The sequence below is a fragment of the Sarcophilus harrisii genome, chromosome X (assembly GCF_902635505.1).
Source record: "Sarcophilus harrisii chromosome X, mSarHar1.11, whole genome shotgun sequence".
In the NCBI taxonomy this organism is placed as follows: domain Eukaryota; kingdom Metazoa; phylum Chordata; class Mammalia; order Dasyuromorphia; family Dasyuridae; genus Sarcophilus; species Sarcophilus harrisii.
The window spans coordinates 38,429,507-38,456,272 of NC_045432.1; the positions used below are offsets into that span (position 1 = coordinate 38,429,507).

Here is a 26,766-nt window from a genome sequence, read left to right on the forward strand (position 1 = left end):
GTTATTACCTCCATTTTACAGTTCAGGAAACTGAGGCAAACAGCAGTTAGGTGGCTTGCCCAGGGTCACATAATTAGTAAGTATTTGAGACTATATTTGAACTCAAGTCTTTCTACTCCAGGCCCAGCACTATTCACTGAGCCATCTAGCTATGTAGGAAATTCCCTCAACCAGCGCAGGTCAGTGCCTACTCTGCAACTTATAGCTTTAGAGAATTGCCAGAAGAGTATTGAGAAGTTGTGACTTGTCCAAAGTCATGTAGCTAGGGTGTGTGTGTGTGTGTGTGTGTGTAAGAGGGTGATTGCAGTTTCCTGACCAACAAGATGAATCTATAGGGTGTTGAGCCTTTGTTATAGCCTTTGAAAACAAATTTCATATATATATATATATATATATATATATAATTTAAATATATGTTATTATTGTATAATTGGAAAACGTATAAACAAGTTGGGAGATATTCAGGGCTTGGAACCATGCAATCATTTAAGATTAGCCCTATAGGGGGTAATGCAGAACGAAAGCAATAGTCAGAGATGGGTATATGTATATTGACATTTTTTGTTGTTCAAGAAAGAAAAAAGGATTGCTTAAAGGGGGAGGGAGGAGGACCAAAAGCATCTTCTTGGCTTCTCTGTTAATTCATTTGATTTTATCATGTTACAAGGTAAGAATTTTGTATAAAATTTGTGCCCCTTGCTTTGTGTGTTTATTTCATTCTTTTCGTTGACAGTACATTTAATGTTTTTAAACTTTAAAAAAAAATTAAAGACTTGAAACCTCATCTCAGTCCAGCTCTCTCTCCACTGTACTTTGCCATATTGCTTCCTTCTCTCAGACAAATGGCATGGCTTCCCTGAAGCATCCAGTCAATAAGCTAATAGTAACTGAGATAATCTGTCTAGTGCTCAGCATAGTAGCTGACGCATAGTAGGTGCTTATTTCCTAAGTGGCAGGCCAGGATTCGAACTTAGCCAGAAGCGTCATCCTCTATCTGATATAGCCTCAGTAACAACCTGATTGACTCTTGCATAATAATCATATTCCCACTTCAACACCGACTAGAAGTCCTCCGATTACGAGTTGGACCATGGTTCCCAGCTTCTGGTCTTAACACCAGACTCTGGGCACTTTTTAAAGGTTGAATTTTGAATGCCAGAAACATGAATCAATGCAATGATTTTTCTTTTCAACGTATATGGGGTGGGGGAAAAGGGAGGAGGTCTATCTTTCAAAGGTACAAACTAAAGACAGAGACTCAGCTCAAAGTCTATGATATATAGGTGACATGGACAAGAGTCCCACAGAACCAGTGCTATGGATAGATTTCCACTGGAGAGAGTACTCATTTCTCTAAAATCATGCTCTAAATGTATGTGAAGTTATTCAAAGGCTCAACATTGCTGGGTTTTTTTTTTCTTTTAATGCCTGCTAGGTGATTTCTGACAAAATACAGAATGTCAAAACATTCTACGAATTTTTTTTTTGAACAAATAAAGTTTATGTAGGGCTTTGAAAGAGCTAGAAAGCTCAGAAAGCACACAGCCTGCTTAGGACAGAGCACTGATTGTTGGTACTACATTTAAAATAAACCACACTCATTTGGTCATGGAATGCTTTTGGCCTTAAAACATGATGGGGCCAGGGAGGGTGTGGAAGTGAGGTCTGGGAGTATGGAATATGCCTGGGATAAAAGTAGAGAGTTGGGAACATTCATGTAGATGATATATAAATAGAGAAAGGTATTTGCATAGTGAAAAAACTGCCAAGCATAATAAATTGGTTTTTTAAATATATTAAATGTATTATCAGCAATCAAATAAATAGCAATCCAATAAACACACAAAAAACCAAGAAGTAAATGTCTTATACAAAACTCTTTACCTTTTAATATGGCAAAAATCAAATGATTAAGCAAAGAAGTAAAGAAAATACTTTTGACCTGGGTCTCCTTCTGGTCCAACCTTTTCTTTTCTTTCTTGAACAAGAATGTATTCAAGAATTTTCAAATTGTTGTCATTATTCAATGCCATAGTATGTATTTGGCATGTGTATCCTTTCAAAGACTTTTAAGGCTCAGCACCTTGCAAACTCATCCAATTGGTCAGGAAGCTCCCCCAGTGCTCCCTTCAACACACAGCATACTCCTGATATTTTCAGATCTTAGAGTCATAAAATTGAGCCAGAAAGAGTCCAACTCCTTCCTTTTATAGACGAGGGAACCAAGACTCAGAGGGGTTAAGTGAACTGCTTGAAGTCCCACAAGTAGTAAACTCAAATTGGAATCTAGGTATTCTGGGCATAAACTTTCCATGATACCATGCTGTCTCTTGAAACTGGACCCACTGTGAAAAAATTACTAAGTTTTTTGGTTGATATACAAACAAACAAAAAGTAGGAGGAGAAGGGAGGGAGAGAGCAACATAAATTGGGTGACCCCAGGCAAATGTACCTGCTGAAAATACTCAAGAAACAGAACCACCCAAAAAAGATACTAATGGGTTTCAAAGGGGAAGTCTCCCATCCAAACTCACCCAAAGTAACTGGCTTAAATGGCTTATTTAAGAGAAGTCAGCTTTACAGACATCCAGTTCCCAAAAACAAACGCCACCCAGACTGCAGGGAGTAGCAAAACGTGCCGATTTTATTTGCTAGCAATTTATTATGACTTCTGAGGTCCCTCCTAGCTTTAAGGTTATGAATCTACAAATGTATATGGAATGATTTTTTAATTATGGAAAAAGTAGTAAATCTCTATTAGTTCTTTAAAAAGGGCATGAAACGAGATCGGGGCCAAGAATTTTGGTCAATTGGGGTCTGTGAGAAATATTATAACCATTTTATGCAGTGTCCACATAAATGTTGATCCAAGACTGGCTAAGACACATACTAAGAATTTTCAGAAATATCCCATCTATGGTGGTGGGGGGGGGGGGGGGGGGGGGGGGGGGGAGGTAGAAGAAGGGAGTGAAAGTGTAGCTCTCACCAAAAAAAATGAAGAAAAGTGTCAAGGAAATATTCAAGAAATAAACAACAAAAACAAAAAACAATTCAGAAGGAAACAAGACAAGCAGTGTTGGTAGTACTGCATTAAATGTAATATATGGGGTTATGGAGTAGACCTATGATTTCAATGGTATATGGGTGAAGAAATCCCCTGTACCAAGGCAGATTGGTAGCTACTCTGCTATTTTTTAGTCTCAGAGAGCTATCTAATTGTTAAGATGGTCAAGTGACTTGCCCAGGGTCACACAACCAGTATCTATCTAAGGTAAGACAAATTTACTGTACACTTTTTATAAAACCAAATTCAAAGTAATAGAAACTCATAATTTCATGAACAGGTTCATGTTCTTTGTATATGGGAATGTTCATGTTTGCTAATGCATAATTAGCAAATTGCATAATAAAGACCATTTTAAAAGTTAACTAAAAGATCTAGATTATTTCTGACTTTTAAAAGAAAAAAAAAATAGCCAAAGTAAATTTGCCATTTCTATCCTCTCGGGGTTTAGCTGCAAGTGGGCCAAAGAATAGTTAAGATCTGTATAAACCTGTTGCAGTCTTTTTATCCCACTCAAAAATGTACAGTGGCTGTAATGAGTATTGCTAACATATTAGAGTCTGAATTTCTTAGCCCGGGATTCATGGCAACCTACCTTTCTAGCCTTATCTCTCAATCCTCACCTACACAAAATCATTGCTGAGTCCAGACTATTCCACCCACGGTCTCTTGCATCCACCTCTCCATTCAGATGAGAACATTCTGTAATGCTTTGTGTGGGATCGGATCACTTTGAAATGCTAAGATGTTCATTGAGTCAGAATGATGACGTTGGTAGATTCAATCTACCAGAAACTTTGGAAAAATGATACATACAGCACCTCTTTTCAATCAACTCATTTTGTCAGTGTTCCCAACTGTGTCAAGGACAAAGAATCCCCACTGAGGGTTGATTGGGCTATAACCCCGAGCAGAGTATTAGCTGTCCTGTTGCCCACCAGCCCACTCAAGTTCCAATTTCACGGGAGACTGCTACCCACCTCACTTTCCAAAAAGTGCTAGAAACCCTAGTACTAGAAAATTCTGGAAGACAAAGGCAATCAATTATGGGATGAGGTATATGTTTCCTGGATTTGTAATATCTGAAGATCTCAGAGCTGATCTTTAAAATTTTTTTTTATTATTATAACTTTTTATTGACAGAACATATGCCAGGGTAAATTTTTTTACATTGTCCCTTGCACTCCTGTTCCGATTTTTCCCCTCCCTCCCTCCACTCCCTCCCCTAGATGGCAGGCAGTCTCATCCATGTTAAACATGTTATAGTCTATCCTCAGAGCTGATCTTATAGAGAAGAGGAAAATAAGGCTGAGAAATGGGAACTGACCTAAGCCAAGGTCATACAGGTAGATAAGTATTATGGTTTCACAGATCTAGAGCTGGAAAGGGTTTCTAGTCCAGCTGTTTCATGTTACAGAAGCCTAGCGAGGTTAAATCCCTTACTCTCATTTGTCACCTGACTGAACTACTCTGGTACTTTGATTGACTTCAACATCATGCTGCATTGAGCTCATTCTTTCTTTTTCCTTTTGCAAATCTTTTTTTTAATAATTTTTCAAGATACACACAAAGGTAGTTTTCAATATTCACCCTTGCAAAACCTTGTGTTCTGTATTTTTCCCTCCCTTCCCCCACCTCCTCCTCTACACAGGAAGTAATCCAGTACAAGTTAAACATGTACAATTCTTCTAAAACCTATTTCCACTTTTATCACGCTATACAAGAAAAACAGATCAAAGGGGGAGGGGGGAATGAGAAAGAAAAACAAGGAAGCAAACGACAACAACAAAAGGTGAAAATACTATGTTGTGGTCCACACTCAGTCCCCCAGTCTCTCTCTAGGTGCAGAAGGTTCCCCTCCTCACAAGTCTATTGGAATTGGCCCGAATCACGTCATTGTTGAAAAGAACCAAGTTAAGTCCGTTGATCATCACATAATCTTGTTGTTACTATGTACAATATTCTCTTGGTTCTACTCATTTCACTCAGCATCAGTTAATATAAGTCTCTCTCATCCTGCTGGTCATTTCTTACAGAACAACAATATTCCATAACATTCAAATACCATAACTTATTCAGCCATTCTCCAACTGATGGGCAGCCACTCAGTTTCTAATTCCATTAAGCTCATTCTTGAGAAAACAACATCATCCTACAATATCCCATCAACTTTGAAACTCTCCTTCATCACCACCCTCTGTCCCTCTGATTAAAAGTGGGACCATGAACTCTGAAGCCTCCTTTCAAGGAGGGAGATCATCTCAGAATGAGGCAGGGTCTTGAAGAATCAAATTCAATTGAACAAACAATATTTTAGAATATCTCCTCTTTTCTCACCTGGTTGCCCTACCTTGACTTCTCTATCCTGCCACTCACACTCCATTAGATTGTAAGAAGCCTTGGGGATAGACATTTTCTTTTTTCAGATTTGTTTCCCTAGAGCTTAGTAACTGCCTGGTAAATGTTTATTGATGATTGAAATAAGTGATGGGGCCAGCTTATTGATCAGACCTTCTGATTCTACATGCAGCACTCTTTCCAGTGTACCAGCAGACAATTTAAATTACCCCATGGTAATTGTGAATTCCTTTCCTTGGCTCCAACCCAACAGGGTAAAGCTGGGACCCTTGACTTTATTGGTGTTGGACTCCCCTAGAAGAGGAATCTCCCTCTACCAATTCAGGTAGGCACTTTCTCTGCAGTTTATTGTCTTACAGGATCATCTTAGGCACTAAGAAAGATTAAGTTACTTCCCTTGGGACAAGATTCCTCAAAGGTGGGATACTCTTGGCATATGAACAAAGTGGCCAATCCATCAGAGTTGCGCTCTCTGCAGTAGAGTTTGACTGCTTGGCAGTTCAGCTTGAGAGAGAACCTCAGTGTCTGCTACCTTACCTTCCCAGATAATTTTCAGAAGCTTCATAAGATAATGAATTACTTGGGAAGGGAGGAGGGGAAGAGAGAGAAAGAATATTGAAAATTATCTTTGCATGTTTTTGAAAACTAAAAAAAGTATTATTATTTTTTAAAACAACAAAAAAATCTTCATAAGACAATTCAATGCAAGCAATTCATTTTCCTGGCATGACGCTGGTAGACTGTCCTTTTATATATATATATATATATATGACTTATATAGAAATGGAAGCTGAGAAGCACACTATTGAACTTTCTAAAATAAATATCACGTAGGGATTGTTTTCACTCTATTGAAAGAACAAATTCCCATAAGCATCTGAGCACATTATCATACTGATGGATTTAACTAAATGTAATTAAGGTACCAAAAAATGTATCTGAAGCCATGTTCTCTTTAAAAAATAAAATAAAATAAAATGGCTCCTCCGAGAATATAGTACAATGAGCTGGATTTGGAATTAGGAGCGAGACACCTGGATTTGAATCCTGATTATTTGAAGGCCTGTGCAAATCACTTGATTTTTCTAAACTTTAGTGTCTTCCCTGGTTATATAGGGTTAGCAACATTTCCAACATCTATTAAAGGCTGTTGTTAGGCTCAAATGGGATGATGGATACACATTACTTTGCAGATCTTAAAGGACTATATGCATGAATTTTATCATTAAGTTCAAAAACTTCCATCTGGATTTTGAGGTTTTTTACAATCTCAGTTTACTCTACCTAAACTACTGCTCCAGCCCTTTCCTCACTTTTCTGCTAGCAGGAACCCTTACCTTTATTTAGTATTCACAATCACTGTTTGATTTTATCACTGGGTTTTTCTTCACGTTGCTTTGTCTGCTTCAAATCTTCACCTCCTTCCCATTAGCCTTCCCTTCCCTATTCTGCCCTTCAAGGGAAAAGTCAGGAATCAAGTCCTCCTATGGGCCTTTGAGTACTTTGATTGCTTAAGCAAACATTTCATTAAATGCTAGCTGTGTGTCAGTCACAGAGCCAAGCCTAAGAATACAAGGGGAAAAAAAGTGAAACAGTTCCTGCCCTCAAGGAACTTCTTTTTGAAGTCCTACTCCAGCCTGCGGTTTCTTCCTTCTTCTTTGAATGCCTATGGCATTTATGTCTTTACCACATCTTTAGGCCCTAATACTCTTCTCCAATTACTTGTGTGTAGTATAATTGTCCTAAAGTGCAAGCCCTTTGGGCAGATTTCAGAAAATCCTGGAAAGACTTACATGAACTGCTGCTGAGTGAAGTGAACAGGATGAGGAGAACCTTGCACACAGTAACAGCAACATAGATTGATGATCAGTTATGATCAATTCAGCTCTTCTCAGCAATCCAGTGATCTAAGATAATTCCAATAGATTCATGATGGAAAATGTCATCCACATCCAGAGAAAGAACTACGGAGCCTGAATGCAGATCAAAACATACTATTTTCACTTTTTCCCCCGAGGCAATTGGGGCATTTTGACTTTTCTAAATCAGTTTTTGGGGTTTTTTTTCTTGTGTTTTTTTTCTTTTGTTCTGATTCTTCTTTCACATGACTAATGTGAAAATATGTTTAACATGATTGCATGTGTATAATCTATATCAGATTGCTTGCGATCTTCAGAGGAGAAAAGAGGAAAAGGAAAAAATTGGGAACTCAAAATCTTACAAAAATGAATGTTGAAAACTATCTTTACATGTCATTGGGGAAAAAAATAAAAATACTATTAAGTGGGGAGGAGGGAGCACAACCTCTTCAAAGGCATTGATGCTTATATTTCCCTCTGATGTCCCATCGTGAACAGCACAATGCCAGGCACATTGGTAACTGTGCTTAGAAAGGCTTATTGATTGTTGTACCTTAGATATACACGCCATGACCGAAAGATGGTGGAAATGTTTCCCTAAAGGGTTTCCAAAGTAATTTTTTGTGGTTTGGGCTTAGTAGCCTGTTTTATTACCATTTGTGGTTTGATAGGATTTCTTTCACTTCCATTCCCTCTCTGTTTTGCCTTTCTAGGCAGAAGAGTCAGCCTCGGTCCCCTTCATCGTGTCCCTTGTCCCTCTTTCTCTAATGCTTGTTGTATCTTTCCTGAGGTGTATGGGTATGCCGTGTGTGGGGATGGCCGTGATTTTGTACCAAGAAGAACCCCTCAGGTTTGGGTCCATTGTTGACAATGCCTCAAATCTTGCTGATCTTTAGATGGGCTAGGCTAAAGCAGCCTTTTACTTACCTTTCAGACTGTCTCCCCCTCCACTCCTTTCCCTAGAGCAATCTTGACCACGTGTAGCTACCTAATCTCTCTAGTTGCCCAAAGCAATCTCTCAACCATTCAACTAAAGAGAAAAAAAGTGTCGGCCTGATTTGGAGGAGCGGTTCCTAGTCCAGAAGATCCCCACGCTAAAGAAATCCAAGGTTCAGGCCTTATCCCTATTGGGTTGGAGCCAAAGAAAGGAGTCCACAATCACCACAGTTTCCCTGAGAACTCGTCCAAGGCAAAAACTCACATGGAGCTCAGAAATGATACATAAAGGCTCTCAAGGTCTCCCTGAAGAACTTGGTAATCAATTGTGAGATGAGCCAACCCAGGACCTCCCAGCATGGCATACCCCCATCAAAGAAGGCACTGTGCTCTATGAGCAAAACGAAATTGCAGGACTTCAAAAGAAATGCACAAATTAAAGCTATCTCCATTCCAAATGTTCATGAGGACGATTTGTACCCATCCCTTGATGGAGCCTTCCAGCTCCTATCGGCCTAATTAACCACAGTAGAACACACTGTACCTTCATCCCAACATAATAATGCTATTTTGGTCCTCGCGGAGCTTCAAAGACAACAAGCGACCAGCCTCAGTTTCTACATTTGTAAAATTGGGATGATAATAGGCCCTATCTTTCAGGGTTATTGTGAAGATCAAATAAGATCATATTTGGGAAGTGCATTGGAATAGTGCTAGATAAATGCTAGCTGTTATTATTATTATTATTACAGATTTTACAGAGAGGGTAATAAGGAAACGTAGTCTTAAAACCTCCTCTCTAAGGCTATGGAGACTAAATGTGGATCACAACATAGTATTTCCATGTTTTTTATTGCTTGCTTGCTGGATTTTTCTTTCTTTCTTTTTTTCCCCCTTTTTGATCTGGTTTTTCTTGGGCAGCATGATCAATTTGGAAATATGTTTAGAAGAACTGCACATGTTGAGCCTATATTGGATTGTTTGCTGTCCGGGGGAGGGGGAAGGTGGGGAGAGAGGGGAAAAAAATCTGAACACAAGGTTTGGCAAGGGTGAATGTTTTAAAAGTATCTTTTCGTGTACTCTGAAAAAGAAAAAGCTGTTATTATTTAAAAAACAAAAACCAAAACCTCCCCTCTAAAACTTTCCATGACCCTGCACATCAGCCAGAGGGTTGCCCTTGAAGTCAAGAAAAACCTAAGGTTAAAATCCTTCTTCAGACACTAGCTGAGTGAATTTGGGCAACTCATTTAAATCCTTTCAGCCTCAGTTTGTCATCTGTAAAAAGGGGGTGAGAATAGCACCTACCTCTCATAATTGTGAGAACAGAACGAGACTATAAACTCAAGATATAACAATTGTCTCCTATTTGTAAAGATGGGGCTCTGCCTCTTGCTCAGTAACACTGAGCAAGTTATTTTTTTTTCTTTGAGCCCCGCTCTCCTCACCTTTAAAATACAAGTGCTACATGTTTAACCTTTATCTGATTACTTGCTGTCTGGGGTGGGGGGAGGAGAAGAGGGAGCCAGAAAAAGTTTGGAACACAAGGTTTTGCAAAAGTGAGTGGTGAAAACTATCTTTGCATGGATTTGGAAAAAGAAAATACTCTATTTTAAAAAAGAAAATCGCTCCCCCAAACAGAATGAAATGAAATAAAAATGTTGAATTGCATGGTTCATAAAATGCCTTCCAGTTCTATATTCAGTACAATATAAACTACTTAAGGGCAGAGACATTTTTTCCAGGTTGGTTTTTTTTTTCTTTTTCCATAACTTTTTACACATTCAAAAATTCGTGGAGTTTTAAAAATGAATCATAAGGACATTTACTAGCTGTGCGAACTTAGGCAAGTCACTTCACCTTATTGACCTCAGTTTCCTCATCTGTAAAATGAGATGGAGAAATAAATGGCAAACTCCTCCAAATATCTTTACCAAGTAAATCCCAAATGGAGTCACAGAGAGGGAGAGAACTAAAAGTGACTGAACAACAACTTTCTTGGAACCTTAAAATCTTATGATCTAATAGTCTCAGTTGCACTGAGAATTTAAGTGACTCGAGTAGGGTCACAGTAGCTAGTATGTTCCAGAGATAAGATTAATACTCAAGTCTTTCTGACTTTCAGGCCAACTCAAGTTTTCTTTTTAAGCGATGATTCTGATTACTTGCTGTCTTAGGGAAGAGGGGAGGAGAGGGAGGGAGAAACATTTGAAACAAGGTTTTGTAAGGGTGAATGTTGAAAACTGTCTTTGCATGGATTTTGAAAATAAAAAGCTATTATTTAAAAATAAACAAATAAAAATTTTAAAGAACTGCAAAAAAGTTGAATAAATTGATGATTGATTGATTGATTGCTGTGCTCTCACTTAAAGACATTAATAATTGCTTTGGACTAAAGCGCATATGATTTTAATGTGCTCTCATTTTAAAAGGATGCCCCCAAACAGAACTTGGTATGTATATACATGCATAAATATATGTACTTATGTCTATATGTGTGTATGTATACATACTTTGGTATGTATACATACAGACATCTATTTTTTTTATATATCTATATCTATTAACCAATCCAGAACCTGGGGCCCTGGATCATAAGTTTCACTTAATTCTTTGTCTTATTCCTCTAACTAGCAACCCTGGAATAGCTAACCTTTTATTTTTTTTTTTTTCTTCCCCTTAGGGCCTAGGAGGAAACACCCAGTAGCCCCTTAACAAATCGTTTTTGAATGAGCAAATGAGCCAGTCTTAGAAATCCAAGAAACCTCAGAGTTAGAAATATCCTTAGAGGTCAATTAATTCAACTCTCTCATTGGGATGAAGAAACTGGAAGCCCAGAAAGACAAAGTAATATGTCATACAATTAACAAGTGATTGAGTTGAGTCTTGAAGCTGGCTATAGGTTTTGGAATCAGTATGTGTCTACTATATACCAAACACTATACATACTGGATTGTTTAAGACAGATCAAATGTCACCTTTACTAGGCAGAGATAATGTGTAAAAAGAAAACCATTAACAAATGATCATTTAAGAAGGGGAAAAGCAGCATCAGGAAATAATTTTCATAGATGTGTTTTGAAAGGAAGTAAGGATTCTAAGAGGTCCAAGCGAGGAAGGCATGGGAATAGAGTTGGAGGCAACCAGTGTCCAAGGACAGAAGGGGGAAATAAGCCCCACCTTTGGAGAATTCGGAACGCCAGTATTTTTTGCACCATGTTCTAGGCCCTGGACTAAGCTTTGCAAGATGTGCAATGAGGGGCTCTGGATTCTAGGTCTAAAAGGCCCGGAGACGTCATCCAAACTAGCCCCTTCATTTTACAGCCTGCTCAAGGTCACAAAAGTTAACTGCAGAGACCCAGAGAACCTGGGTCTTGGGAGGCCCTTACCACTAGCACTGTCTGCATCACAAGGCCTCAAAGGGCCAGCTCATCCAGAGACCAGAAAGGGACTCGGCTTTGCAGAGTCCTCGGAGGGGGGAGTGGACACGGAGGATGCTCAAGGGAGAAAATGGCGCGCGGGGTGGGGAGTCCGGGTCTGGGGAGAACAGGTCATGCTGCAAGAGTGCATGAGCTCTTTCCAGAATGGAAGCTCCAGGAAGAGCAAGGACTATCTTTTTGTCTTGGCATCCCTGGCTTTTGCCCAGTGCCCGACACCCACACCGGTGGGTCCATAATTTGTGCTTTGACGGATCGGGTTGATTTCTTAAATGAATAAAGGGGGGAGGCAGTACCTGTGTGAGTGTATGTGAGTGTGTGGCGGGGCGCGTGCCTGCCTGCCGCGGGCCGGGCGGGGGCGGGCAGAAGCGGGGTGGGGGAAGGGAAGGAGGCGCGGAAAAGGCGACTGAGGAGGGGGGGAAGGGAAGGGGCGGGGCCTCAGGGGAGGTGGTTTGTTGGGTTGGCGGTCGGAGTCTGCGCCATTTCAGCTCAGAGCTTGGGCTGGCACGGTCGCATCTCGATCGCTCCCTTGCTCCATTGCTCCCCGGGCGCCGCCTCCTCTTACTTGTCTTTCCTCATCTTCCTTCTCCACCACCGCTCCTCTCTCCTTCTCCCTCCTTTCCTATCCTCTCCTTCTGCTGCTGCCCGGCCGCCGCCGTCGAGCTTCCCGCATCGTCATGGCGAACCTGAGCCCCAGCATCGTGGTGAGCCGACCCCGTCGCCCCTGCCCGCTCCTCTCCTCCCTCACCCGTTCCTTTGCCCCCCCCTGCCCGTTCCTGCCCGCAGACCCCCGGCTGGGCGGCCCGGAGGGCCGGGGGAGCGATCCCGGGGGGAGGGGGCTGGGCTGGCACAGACTGGGTTAGACCAGACCAGACTAGACTAGACGGAGGAGGGGGGGGGGCGCTGCCCGGCTCCGCTTCGCGACGTGGGCGGCTGAGGGAAAGCGAAGGGGGGGGGGCGGTCGAAGGAGCTAGAAAGGAGGGAGGGGGGCTGCGCTCCAAAATGCGGGTTATGAGAGAGATGGTCACCAGCCATGTTGGGGGGGGATATGCGGCCACCAGGATGACGGAGAATGGAGGGTTTGAGGGGCGAGCCGGGTACCCACGTTTGGTACTGGGCTCCTTTTAGGTTTGATAGATTGGGGGTGCTCTGTGGAGGAGTGGAGGGTCCCCCAAAAAACGAAGGGCGGAGCCAAATAAGCTGGGAAAGAGAAAAGCGCCTTTTTTTCCCTTTCATTCATTAAGTGCGATCCTGCGAAAGGATTTGTTGCCCCTCGAGTGCAAATAAAGCCCCCAGAACTAGGCACCTGGGGGGAACCTTCTACGGCTTTTTGACCGTAATTACTCTTTGGGGAGCTTCTGTTGAATTTCCATTATGCATAAAATAGCTAGTGGAATATACTGTTTGACCAGACGTATCTCACACGCGCGCGCACACATACACACACACACACACACACCGCACACACGCGCACACGCACCACTAAATACCCAAGAGAATATACTGTTTGACCAGACGTATCTCACACACGCCACACCACACACCCCCGCCCGTTCCGATGTTGCAGAGCTAGATTCAGCTTCTAGTAATTTAAAATGAATTTTTTGAATTTGAAAAAAGCATGAATCACCTGAACCAGGCGTTGAACCAGGGAAAAATGAACCAAAAAGAGCGTTCTTACATATTGGGAGGGAAATGTTTGAAAGAAAATTCAACTATTCAACAATTTTATATAGTAAAATTTGTAAAATATTAAGGGGTGCTTCGTGTAAAGGCACAGTCCTAGGCACGCGGAGCGGGGAGGTAACACAAAAGACTTCTGCCCCCCAGGGGCCAGAAATTCCTTCTACTGAAGGTGAGATACTGACTTTTTCCAAACATGACCCCTCCCCACATAGAGAATATTCAGCTTTTAAAAGCTCGCAATGTGCGCACTTTTTTTTAGTGGGGGGGGGGGAATTTGAGACCAGGAAAAACATCAATCATTTTAAACGTAGGAGAAGGCATTTTGTTACGTATTATAATGGAAGGGGAGTGCACGTTGAAGAAATTCAGTTTCGGAGTATTTTATCGATTCTTATATACGTTTTTAAAGCTCTGGTGTCTAAAGGATGTCTGCGATTGAATAAGATTTTGGTGATGTTTATTTGAATAAAATTTGGGTGCTATTTATTTGTTGTATTGTGCGATTTAAAATGGATGATGGTCAAAATTTTGCCCATCGTGAGATGTTTTCATATGGGTAATCCCATCATGCTTTGTCTGCCATGTCTGTTTCCTTGACTACCTAAGGATGATGTGTACCTTTTACAAAATGGGGGAAAAAAAAATTCTAACCAAAAAAAAAATTGCGCAGCAAGGGTGAAAGGATTTTTTTTCAAATTTGTATATAATTAATGAGTGTTTTGGGTGTTGTGTGTACTGCAATAAGGTACATAGATAATGTCATATGTGCAGTTCTCTTAATTTGAAATCTGTTATTACTGGTATGTTAATCCCTGTGCTAGAATTGAATTTCACCTTGGCAATAGGGTTTGTTGAGCTATTAAATATGTCTTTTCTCACCTAGAGTCCAGCAGCTGTGTTGGCAAGGATTAGAAATTAGACTGTAGATGTTCAAAAATACTCTTTAAGGTATTCAATTAAAAGCTATGTACATTTTAATTTTGAGGAATGAGAATGCTTTGCCACTCCCACTGTACATCTTCATTTTGTGTTATCTGATTAATCATACAGTGTTTATCTGGATAATGCAGGTGGGAACCATAGTTAGAATGGAAGGCAAAGGAGATGGAGCCTACCATAATCCAAAAGAGGAGGGGGAATCTGTTGCTTTGCTTTTCAGTACCTGAGGTTTGCTAGGCAGAAACTGGACTGCGGATTTTTTTTTTCCATGATGCAGACATGATGGCAGTCATCTGCTAATATATCCCCTTCTTTTCCTATCTACGTGATTTGTTTTCTGGACATTAAAAGACCACAGGAGCTTGATTTCTCCTTCATTTCAGTAAAATAAGAATAAAAGCAGCAGCTGCCATTTTAAAATATATATATTAACATCAAAATGATGGCAGATTAATTTTTTAAAAATCAAATAAAATAATCAAGCATTTTTTAAAAATCAAATAAAATAATCAAGCATGCCCTCCTGCCTTTGGCTACCTAATTAATCTGGAAAAATAATGAGGCTATTATAATTTTAACAATATCCTAGGATCTTGGTCTTCAAGTTAAAAGACCTTAAATTGATCATGTAGTCAAATCACCTTCTTGACTCCCCCCCCCCCAACACCACCATTTTACAAATGTGGAAATTGAGCCTCAGAAAGGTTAAAAGATTTGCCCTCAGCTTGGTAGTAACTGCCAGAGCTGAGATCTAAATTCTGGGGCCCCCCCCTCCAGTTTTTTTGCATCTGGCTAATTTATTGCCTATTTTATATTAATATGGTAAATTAATAATTTTTTAGATCTGGGAAGCCACATAAAAGCCTTTGAATTTAGGTATTTGTTTACCCTTTCTTTTTCCTCCCCTCCCCTCCTCCAGTCCACCCTTGCCTCATCCTGGAGTGGAGGGCACTCTGTGGTCTCCTAGGCAACACAGCCCAGTCCAAGCTTCCATCATGTTTTACCTAGCAGAAAAGGCTTTCAGATTTGCCTGGAGACATACCCGTATATCTAAACACCTGATTCTAGTCTTCTGCTAAGGACAAAAAAGAAAAAAATAAAGACAAAAAAATAGAAATATGCCCAACCCTCGAGGATCTTATAACAGTCTAAATTCAGAGAGACTTTATCAGAGGATCTCCAAGGTTTAAAATGGGGGGAGGGGGACAGCATGGCAGAGGAATGGATGATTGTTGTTTACTGGGGCTAGGGAGCATTAGATTAAGATGGCCGATTTTAATTATTTTACCTGCTTTCTTAAGGTCCAAGTTTCCTTACCACATTTAAATTTTCACAACTGTTTCTAATCCTATGCTATAGAAGGATTTCCTTATGCATTAGAGGAAAGGAGTAAGCTCCCTCAAATCAGATCCTTGAAGTATTTTAATTTTTTAGCCATTTCAGCCATGTCTCTTTGTACCTCATTAGGGGTTTTCTTGACAGAGATACTGGAATGATTGTCCATTTCCTTCTTCAGTTTGCTTTTCAGATGAGGAAACTGAGGCAAGCAGGATGAAGTGAATTGCCCAGAATCACACAGCTATTAAGTGTCTCAGGCAAAAATTTGAGTTCTATATGAAGTATTTTAGTACCACATATATAACTGCAATTTCTTGGGGGTAAATGGAAGCAAAAGGGAATTTAAGAAGTTAAAATTTAGTATTTTGTATGATTACACATGGTAGAGCCAATGTGGAATTACTTGCTTCGTAGTGAGAGAGAGACAGAATTTTGAACTCGATTTGGAGGAAAAAAAGAATATTTAAATTGTTTTTGCATATAATTGGGAAAATAAAATATTAAATTCCAAAAATTGGGAGGAAATAAATATTACAAAAAAAGGTCAACATTTATTTAATAAACATCAACCATAAGCCAGGTATTATGCTAGATATAGGACATAGAAAGGCAGAAATGAAAATCACAGGTCCACAAATAAGCATCAGGTCTTCAAAGTAAATTTGAAAACAAAGCAGTGTGAAATTGTGGGTCAAGTCTGGCCTTGGAATCCTGGGTTTGAATTTTACTTCACTTATTAGCTTAGCTATATGATCTGGGCAAATTACAAATTCTCTGGGACCCAGTAAATCTGTAAAATAAGGAGGTTGATTCATTGACCTCTAAGATAGCTTTCAGAATTCTATGATCTAAAGATAAATTGAAGGGAGAGATCATTAAAAACCTTTGAGATCAATCAGAAAGATTAAGCTCCTATTTGCTAGTCATTGTGGCATGTACTTGAAATATAAAAAACAAAAGGGGAACAGCAGAGGAGGCTTCAGGGAGGAAAGCTGAGCCTTGAAAGAAGAGGAGGATTTTGATAGTAAAAAATACTACAAACACATAAATAGTACATTTTTGCAAGACTTATTGTAAAATAAGATATTGAGTGTCTATAAATTTAATTTTAACATTTAATACCATGTAGCTCAGTATTTACTAACAGCCTTAATAAACCTCCAGGCTGTTTCAGATGATCTCAGACATTTATCAAAATGAGTTTCATGAAAATAATTTGTGAAAATGTGCCATGGAGTGCTTTTTGAACAATGAGGATCTCTTGAAATCAAAAAAGTAAATTACAGTTTTAAAGCAAGATATTAGTAATGTAGACTACCTTATTTGTATTAAAGACAGTGCCTCTCTTAACCCTGGGGCTCCCTTTTGCTGCCATTTTTTTTCCTAGTCGAGAGACTCTTGTGTTGATCCTGTTGTCAGCTTTTGATTGGTATTTAGAGATCAGTAATCATAAATAGTTAATTGATGGGGTAAATGCAGACTGCGTCATTTCTTCATTTTCCTATAAAGATTCCTCAAAAAGAAAATGGTTTCCCATTACGCATGATCTGTGTGCATACATAAATCTTAATGTAGATTAACAAGTATGGGTGAATCATAAAATTATTAAAAAATGTATTATGCTAGTTTTCTTTGAAAATAAGGTATTTTCATGTTTTCCATGACAAAGTAAAGCATATTTACTTGAATTTTAGACTGAATTTCAATGAATTGTTCGGGTTTATTAGCTTTGGCTGTGTTATAAATGTAAAGTGTTAATATTTTGCTTTTTTGATAATTGTACTTTTATCTGAATTTGTTAAGTGACTGAGGACTTGTTGGAATATTTCTCAAAACTGTCTAGGTTTATTAATGATAATGGGAAACTGTTGACCTGATTTCCAGATATGGGACTTGGGGTGGGAAGATGGGATCTGGATAAATATTTTGCTCATTTTTGAACATTCTCTCCATGATTTTTTACTCTCAAACAATATTTTGAGAGAGTGAACCTTGACTAATCCCTGAGTTTCTTTGTTTTTCCTGGGGGTGATTTTTTTTTAAATTCTAAAACACCCCCCTTCCCCCCCAAAAACAGGCATTTCCATACACAACACAAAAGATACAGAGAAATCCATATTACACCATGGATCTCTGTTTTGGACTGTTAGTTGATTTTTAAAATTATATAATGAAAATTATATAATAAAGATAGATGTATGATAAATATATATAACAAATATAATAAGGTCTATACATTCAAAACTGTCCTACCAGTCTGAACTTCCTTCTGTTTTTTAGCTTTAAAGAAATTTTTACAATGCCTTCTTTGTTTTGGCAGTACTAATTCCCCCTTCCCATGATTTCTCCCCACTTCCCCATTAAAAAATGAGAGAAAGAAATAGTAACAAATAAGAATAATTGAGCAAAATAAGTCCACGGTAGCTGCATCTAAAAAGTGTCTGGCTTCCTCATAATTCCTCTGCAGATAAGGTTGGTCATTAAATTGATAAGAAGGCTTTGAAAGCTCTTTTTATTTACACTGTGGCTTTAATTGTTTTTCTGGTTCTGCTCCTTTCATTCTGTATCCGTATTCTCTGAAATCATCACTTTTGTCCTTTCCTGTGGTATAATACTCTACCACATTAATAAAACAGTTTGTTTAGATGGTGGACTAATGGAGAGAACACTGGACCTGGAAGAAGACCTGAGTTCATTTTCACATAGCAGTTTTTCAGACTCCTGGGCTGGGGGTGGGGGGGTAAGGTCCCTGAGACCATTTCAGAAAACCTGAAAGATTGAAACTATTTTCATAATATTAAAATGGTAGTAAAATATATACCATATGAAACATTATGACTATAAATACTACCTTTTTAATTACTCCTCCCTTTTCCAATTACATATCTGTGAAGCTGAAATTGTTCTTAAACTAAAAGCAAAAGCAGATAAGAGAATCCAGCTGTTTTTCTATTAAGCCAAATATTTGTATTTGTAGATTTGTAGAAACACATAAAACAATACCATTCTTCTCACTAAAATTATTTTATTGGGAAATAGCATTTTTTAACACACAACAGATTTATTTTTCTTAAATTAATAAATATTTTAAATTTATCATTTGGCAGTAATTTTTACAAATCTGTCCCTTCCTGAACCCTACCATTGAGCAATTTTTATTTTTTTAGGAAACTGGGAAATAAATCTTTAGACTCCAGCAAAACATATTCCCATGTTGACCATATCTGAAAATATGTCTTTCTGCATTTTTAAATTCATTCTTTTGGATTTTAAGCTTCATTCTTTTGGGTTCTTCATTGCATTGAACCAGGGTTCTATAGGAGTCTTTAAAATTGTTTTTCTTCATATTGTTATTGTGTTTGATTGTTCTAGTTCTGTTCACTTTGCTTGTTCAGAGATCTTACCAGCTATCTCTGAAATTGTCCATTTCATTATTTGTTAGAGCAAAATGATATTCCATTGGATCCACTTACCATAATTTAGTCATTCCTCAAAGAGAAGGCTTACCTCTGTCTGCTTTTCTTTTTACTCACCCCCTTCTTCCTTTCTACACTAATGCATTCCTTTTAACTTTTCATTTTTCTTCTATTAAGAACCACAATCACCCTTCCTCCTCTGTTTTTTCTTAACTCCTTTAATATCCTTTGAAGATGTTAAAACTCTGAAGGGACACTTGTTTGTTCTCTTCCCCTATTTGACTGTTAGTACTACATCACAATATAGCTTTCAATTATTCAAATACATTTACCTTTCAGAGTTTCTCTAAATTCTTATATTTGCATTTCAAAGTGCCTTCTCATCTTTGGTCTTTTTATGAAGAATTCTTGAAAGTCCTATATTCCATTAAAAATCCATTTGCTCCCCTTGTGAGAGATTGTACACAACTTGGCAGGACCAGTTATGCTTGGCTGTAAGCCTATCTCTTTTTCCTTTCAGAATAGTGAATCTGCAATCTGCTTAGCTGGAGTTCTTGATACTTGAACTGCTTTTGTTTGATTTTGTGGGGATTGTGGATTTTGACTGACTGATTTTGACTCCTTTTTGACTCCTTTTGGGGTTCTTTCTTCTGCCCTGTGGTTCTAATGGACTTGGGCAAGATCCTAATAAATCTTAGGATTTTTTTGAAATATATTTTTATTTGACTTTGGTTGTTACCATAGCTGATATATAGGCAGTATTAAACAACTCTAGTTAGATGAAATTACTACAAATTCATTTTTTATATCATCTCCCTGTACATTATATTTTAGTTGGTTTTTTTATCTTGATTTTTGTTCTAACTGCTCTTTTTCAGGGAGTCCATTTCTTGAATTACATTTGCCTCTTTCTCTTATAAGCTACTTGACTCATTTCTTTACTCCAAGGTTTTGATTTCGTTTTTTTTTTTTAAATCTTACTTGTTTCCTTCTAAGTATTCATGTAGTCCTTGTGATCCATCCTTTTTTTCTGAGCCTCTGTTTACTATTTTACTGTTTCTTTTCCCCCACATAGTTTTTTTTTTTCAGTCCTGTCCAAGTCTTCGTGAGTCTTTTAGGATTTTCCTAACACAGGCACAGAACTCTATTGTGCCACTTCATTTAGGAAGTGTTAAGTGTCTGAGGTCAGATTTGAACTTGGGTCTTCCTGACTTCAGGGCTGGTGCTCTATCCACTGAGCCACCCAGATGTCCCATAGATACTTTTAATAAATGGCAGGTCTAGGGCAGAAGTCATTTAGGTTTCTAATGTAAAAATCATTATTCAATCTGATTCAAATCTTGCTGGACTGTATTAGAGTTCAGTGATTTGGCTCCCATTCCAGCAGCCATCTTTGCCAGTTTGGATGGGTCTTCTTAGACATTTGCTGAAGATTGCTTCAGTGGGCCCTGATTAAACTGTTTGAGAAGCCAGACATGATGGCTTGTGTCCATAGAGAAAGTTGGATACTGTCATTGCTTAATGGACCTTCAAAATTGGATGCCATCCCCTTGATTTCCCTGACCAAAATAACCTTTCTTGGTTACCACTCCCCTCTATATGCTATCTTCTCCTAGTAATTTGAATGGAAGTGCCTTAATGGCAGAGGCTATGCTTTTTGTGTCCCAATTACCTAGCCCTATACTACACCTGTATCTGCCAAAGTACTGCCCTTCCTGCCCAAGTTTTCTTTTACTTGGTGAATCACTGTGTTATCTATATAGGCCTTTGCAGGGCCTGCTCTCTGCAAGATTTTAGGGTTCAAACAAGCTGGCCTGGGAGCTCAACCTTCAGGCTCTAGGCCATAGTGCTGCTCTGAGGGTGTCAAGGTAGCACTCACTCATACATCCAGAAGATCTCCAACCATGTTGAATGGGAGTCAAACCAGAAGAAAAGGTAGGAACTGAATCCCATTTGGGGTTGTTTTAGTATCGAGTATTTACATATTTGATGGAGTCACTGGATATTGGCAGCTTTATTATTATTGCTTTAAAAAATAGAACTAATTATTTACACTAGCAATTATAAAGGTAAAAATGAATTAATGATGCTATTTTATCTGATAGCACCTAGTAGTTAATGAAATGTAGTCATTATCTCATTTGCTCTTTACATTAATAAATCTAAAAATCACAGTGCTAAATACTAATTATTAGTATTTATGAAAATTATAAAAGTAATATAATAAAATACTGTTAGTTTGTATAGCACCTTATAGTTAATGAAATATGCTCATGGCCATTATTTCATTTCTTCCTCACGGTGTTATAAACTAATTGTAAATGCTAACAAAACTGTAAAGGTTGACAAAATTTTAATAGAAATAATGTTAATAACAATGCTATTTAAATTTAATATCCTAAATATTGGCTATTAACATTACCAAAGTTATAAAGGTAATATTAAATTGTTAATGAATAAATTAAAATAATAGTATTTTATTTTATGTAGTGCTTTACACTTAATGAAATGCATTCATGGCCATCATATCATTTCTCTTCATAACAACCTTATGAATTAATTGTAAATGTTAATGTTGTAAAGGTAAAAATACATCAACAAAATTTTGATTTAAAATAAGAATAAATTAATAACTTCCATTTCATTTTGTATAGCAGCTTGCTGTTAATGAAGTGAATTTATATAAATCTCATTTTTTGATATTAACAAAATGTAAAAATCGATCTTAATTTCTAGGTAACATTAACAAAAATGTAAAACTAATGTTAATAAATTAATAACACATTTTATTTTGTATAGCACTGCAGTTAATGAACTGCATTTGTTATCTCATGTGGTCTTCACCTTTACAAAATGGTAAAGATCACAATCCCAAATACTAGTTATTAACATTAACAAAATCACAAAGCTACTAAGACTGCTGTTAATGAAGTACATTTTTGGCCATTATCTCATTTGCTCTTCACAGTGATGCTATAATGTAATTGTTAATGCTAGCAACACTGCAAAAATCACAACTCTAATTAATTTACATAAACAAAATTATGGATAATGTTAGTAGATTAACAGTGCCATTTTATTTTTTTTATAGTGCCTTGCAATTAATGAAATTAATTCATATCATTCTCTCATGTGCTCTTTACCTTAACAAAATGGTAAAGATCACAGTCCTAAATAGTAGATACTAACATTAACAAAATTAAAAAGATATTTTTAATAACAGTGCTAAAATGAGGAAAACAAATGCTTATTGGCTTAATAAGTAGCAGTGCCATTTTGTATTACCTTGCAACTAGGTAATCACAATTCTAAATCCTAACTATTAACATTAACAAAATCACGAAGATATTAGGATTTTACTGTTAATGAAATGCATTCATGGCCATTATCTCATTTGTTCTTCACAGTGATCTTATAAACTAAATCTTAAATGTTAATGGAATTGAAAAGGTAAAAATACATTAACAAAATTGTAGTAGAATAAAACAATGCTGTTTTATTTTCCATGGTACTTGGCAAGTAATAAAATGGATTTCATCATTATCAAATGTATTCTTTACATTAACAAAATTGTAAAAATCATGATCTTAATTTCTAGTTTAATATTAACAAAATTGTATGAACGATATTAATATATAAATCATGCTATTTTATTTTGTATATCAGCTTTTAGTTAATGTAATACATTCGTAGCCATTTTTTCATTTGTTCTTCAATACAATCCTGTAAACCTCTTGTTATTGTTTAATATTGTAAAGCTCCTGATCCCAGATTCTAATTATTATCATTAACTAAATTATAAATATAATATTAATAAATTCATAAGAATATTCTCTTATTTTTCACAGCACTTTGCAGTAGTTAATGGAATGCATTCATATGATTATCTCATTGGTTCCTTGAAACATTAACAAAATTGTAAAGATCATAATCCCAAATATTAATTAATATTCATAAAATTATAGATATTAGTAAATAACAATTTTGTTTTATTTTGCTTAGCACTTTGTAGATAGTGAAATTCATTCATAGCCCTCTTATCTCATCCCCATTTTATAGAGTATCTGAAGCTTTGAGAAGTTAAAAGTTTGCCCAGCTACACACACACACACACACACACACACACACACACACACACACGATGTCAGGTAATATTCTTTTTATTTTTAATAATAATAGCCTTTTGTTTTTCAAAATACATGTAAAGATAGTTTCAGAATTCAACCTTGCAAAAACGTTGTGTTCCAAATTTTTCTCTCTCCCTCCTCATGACCACCCCCTGCCCCTAGACAGCAAGCAATCAGATATAGGTTAAACATGTACAATTCTTATAAATATATTTCCACATTTATCATACTGTACAAGAAAAATCAGATCAAAAGGGAAAAGAACAAGCAAGCAAACAGCTAAAAAGGTGAAAATACTATGTTGTGGTTCACACTCGGTTCCCACAGTCCTCTCTCTGGGTGTAGATGGCTCTCTCCATCACAAATCTATTGGAATTAGGAGGAGTCCTACCAAATTATTTTTTTGGACATAGATATGGTACTAATACCTACACCAGTATGGGTCAAAACAGACAGAAAATTATAGACCAGTTTCCTTAATGAATATTGATGCAAAAATCTTGAATAAAAATATTGGCAAAGAAAATTACAGCAACTTATCATTAGAATAATACACTATGACCAAATAGAATTTATACCAGGATTGCAGGGCTGGTTCAATAACAGGAAAACTATTAGAATAATTGATCATATTAGTAACTAAACTAACAGAAATCATATGATCATATCAGTAGATGCAGAAAAAGTATTTGATAAAATATAACACCCATTTCTATTAAATACACTTGAGAGTATAGGACTTAAAATGATAAGTAGCATCTATCTAAACCCATCAGCAAGCATTTTTTGCAATGGAGATAAACTAGAAGCATTCCCAGTAAGATTAGGAGTGCTCACTGTTACCATTACTATATTCAATGTTGTATTAGAAATGTTTGTTTTTTTTTTTAATTATAACTTTTTAATTTACAAGACACATATGCATGGGTAATTTTTCAGCATTGACCCTTGCAAAACCTTCTGTTCCAACTTGTTCTCTCCTACCCCTACCCCTTCCCCCAGATGGCAGGTAGACCCATACATGTTATACTTTACATATTTATGTTAAATACAATATATGTGTGCATATCCATACAGTTGAAATGTTAGCTTTAGCAAGAGAAAAAATTAAAATGATGGCATACTTAAAAGAATCCTAGCGAATCAACTAAAAACTACTAGAAACAATTAACAATTTTGGCAAACTTGCAGGATACAAAATTCACATAAATCATCAGCATTTCTGTGTTACCAACTAAGCCCAGTCACCAGAGATAGAAATAGAAATTCCATTTTAAAATATATGTATAATATATTTATATATTATTATTAATTTCATACAATTAAAATGTGTTAAAGTATAAAAAATAATAACGATAATATAAAATATTTGGGAATCTACCTGCCAAGACAAAGCTAGGAACTATATGAGTACATTTATAAAACTTTTCATACAAATAAAGTTAGATCTCTATTTATTCAATGCCATACCAACCAAACTGCCAAGAAATTATTTTATAGAGCTAGAAATAACAAAATTTATCTGGAAAAACAGTCAAGAATTTCAAGGGAATTAATGGAAAAAATGCAAACTAAGTACCAGATCTAAAACTATATTATAAAGCAGCAATCCTCAAAACCATTTGGTGACTAAGAAATAGAGTAGGGGATCAGTGGGAATAGGTTAGGTTCACAAGACACAATAGTCGATGACTTTAGTAATCTAGTGTTTGAAGACTATACAATGATCAATTCTGATGGATGTGGCTCTTTCCAAAAATGGGATGATTCACATCATTTCCAATAATCTTGTGATGAGGAGAGCCATCTACACCTAGAGAGAACTGTGGGACCTGAGTGTAGACCACAACATGGCATTTTCACTCTTTCTGTTATTGTTTGCTTGCATTTTTTCACTTTTTTTCCCTTTATCAGATTTTTCTTGTGCATACATATATTTGATTTAACATATATTGGATTACATGCCATTTAAAGGAAGGAGTGGGGGGAAGAAAGGAATATTTTGGAACACAAAGATTTGCAAGGGTTAATGTTGAAAAATTACCTATGCATATGTTTTGTAAATAAAAAGCTTTAATTTAAAAAAAAGAAAAAAGTAATCTAGTGTTTGATAAACTCAAAAGACTCTAAATTCTGGAATAAGAACTCATTATTTGACAGCAATTGCTAAGAAAATTAGAAACTAGTATGGCAGAAACTAGGCATTGACTAGCACCTAACACCCTATATCAAGATAAGGTTGAAATGGGTTCATGATTTAGACATAAACATGATTTAAATGTAAACAGATTAAGAGAACAAGGGATAGTCTGCCTCTCAGATCTGTGGAGAAGGAAGGAATTTGTGGCCAAAGAAGAACTAGAGAACATTATGAAATGCAGACTGGATAATTTTGATTATATTTAAAAAGTTTTTGTACAAATAAAAGCAATGGAGCCAAGTTTATTAGAAGGGAAGCCAAAAACTGAAGGAAATTTTTACATCAAGGGTTCTGATAAAGGCATTTTTAAAAAAAATATGGAGAATTGACTCATTTATAAGAATACAGGCTATTCTCCAAATGATAAATGATTTAAAAGGGGGGGGGGTCAACTGCCTAAGAACAGGCAGTTTTCAGACAAAGAATTTAAAACCATTTCTAGTTATATGAAAAGGGGTTCCAAATCACTATTGATCAGAGAAATACAAATTAAGAGAACTCTGAGATACCACTACACACCTCACAGATTGGCTAAAATGACAGGAAAAGACAAGGATGAATGTTGGAGGGGGTGTGGGAAAACTGGGACACTAAAGCATTGTTGGTGGAACTGAATGAATCCAGCCATTCTGGAGAGCAGTTTGGAACTATGCCAAAGGGCTATGAAACTGTGCATACCCTTTGACCCAGCAGTGTCCCTACTGGGCCTGTATCCCAAAGAGGTCATAAAAAGGAAAGGACCCACATGTGCAACAATGTTTGTAGCAGCCCCCTTTTTTCCCCTGAGGTGATTGTGGGGTTAAGTGATTTGCCCAGGGTCACACAGCCAGGAAGTGTTAAGTGTCTGAGGTCATTTTTGAACTCAGGTCCTCTTCCTCCTGACTTCAGGGCCGGCACTCTATCTACTGCGCCACCTAGCTGCCCCATTGTAGGAGCCCTTTTTGAAGTGGCAAAAAATTGGAAACTGATTGGCTGCCCAGCAGTTGGAAAATGGCTGAATTAAGTTATGGCATATGAATGTTATGGAATATTGTTATTCTACAAGAAACAGCCAACATGGGACAGCTAGGTGGCCAAGTGGATGGAGCACCAGCCCTGAAGTCAGAAGGACCCGAGTTCAAATCCGACCTCGGACATTTAACACTTTTCAGCTGTATGACCCTGGCAAGTCACTTAACCCCAATTGTCTCAGCAAAAAAAAGAAAGAAAGAAAGAAAGAAACTACCAGCGGGATAATTTCAGAGAGGGCTGGGGAGACTTATATGAACTAAATGAAATGAGCAGAACCAGGAGATCATTGGAGAGCCATCTGTAGCCAGAAAAAGGACAGTGGGAACTCAGTGTGGATCACAGCATAGTATTTTCACTCTGTTTGTTGTTGTTTGCTTGCTTGTTTTTTTCTCTTGTTT

General features: G+C 37.3%; 1 protein-coding gene across 1 annotated transcript in view; it reads left to right on the forward strand.

Annotated features, from left to right (window-relative positions):
* The first annotated feature begins 12,138 nt into the window (after window positions 1–12,138).
* Window positions 12,139–26,766, forward strand: part of HPRT1 (hypoxanthine phosphoribosyltransferase 1) — a 34,175-nt gene continuing 19,547 nt past the window's right edge. The window contains exon 1 of the mRNA XM_031944976.1: window positions 12,139–12,355. Coding sequence (XP_031800836.1) covers window positions 12,329–12,355 — 27 coding nt within the window. The 5' untranslated portion in view covers window positions 12,139–12,328. The remainder of the gene's footprint in view (window positions 12,356–26,766) is intronic.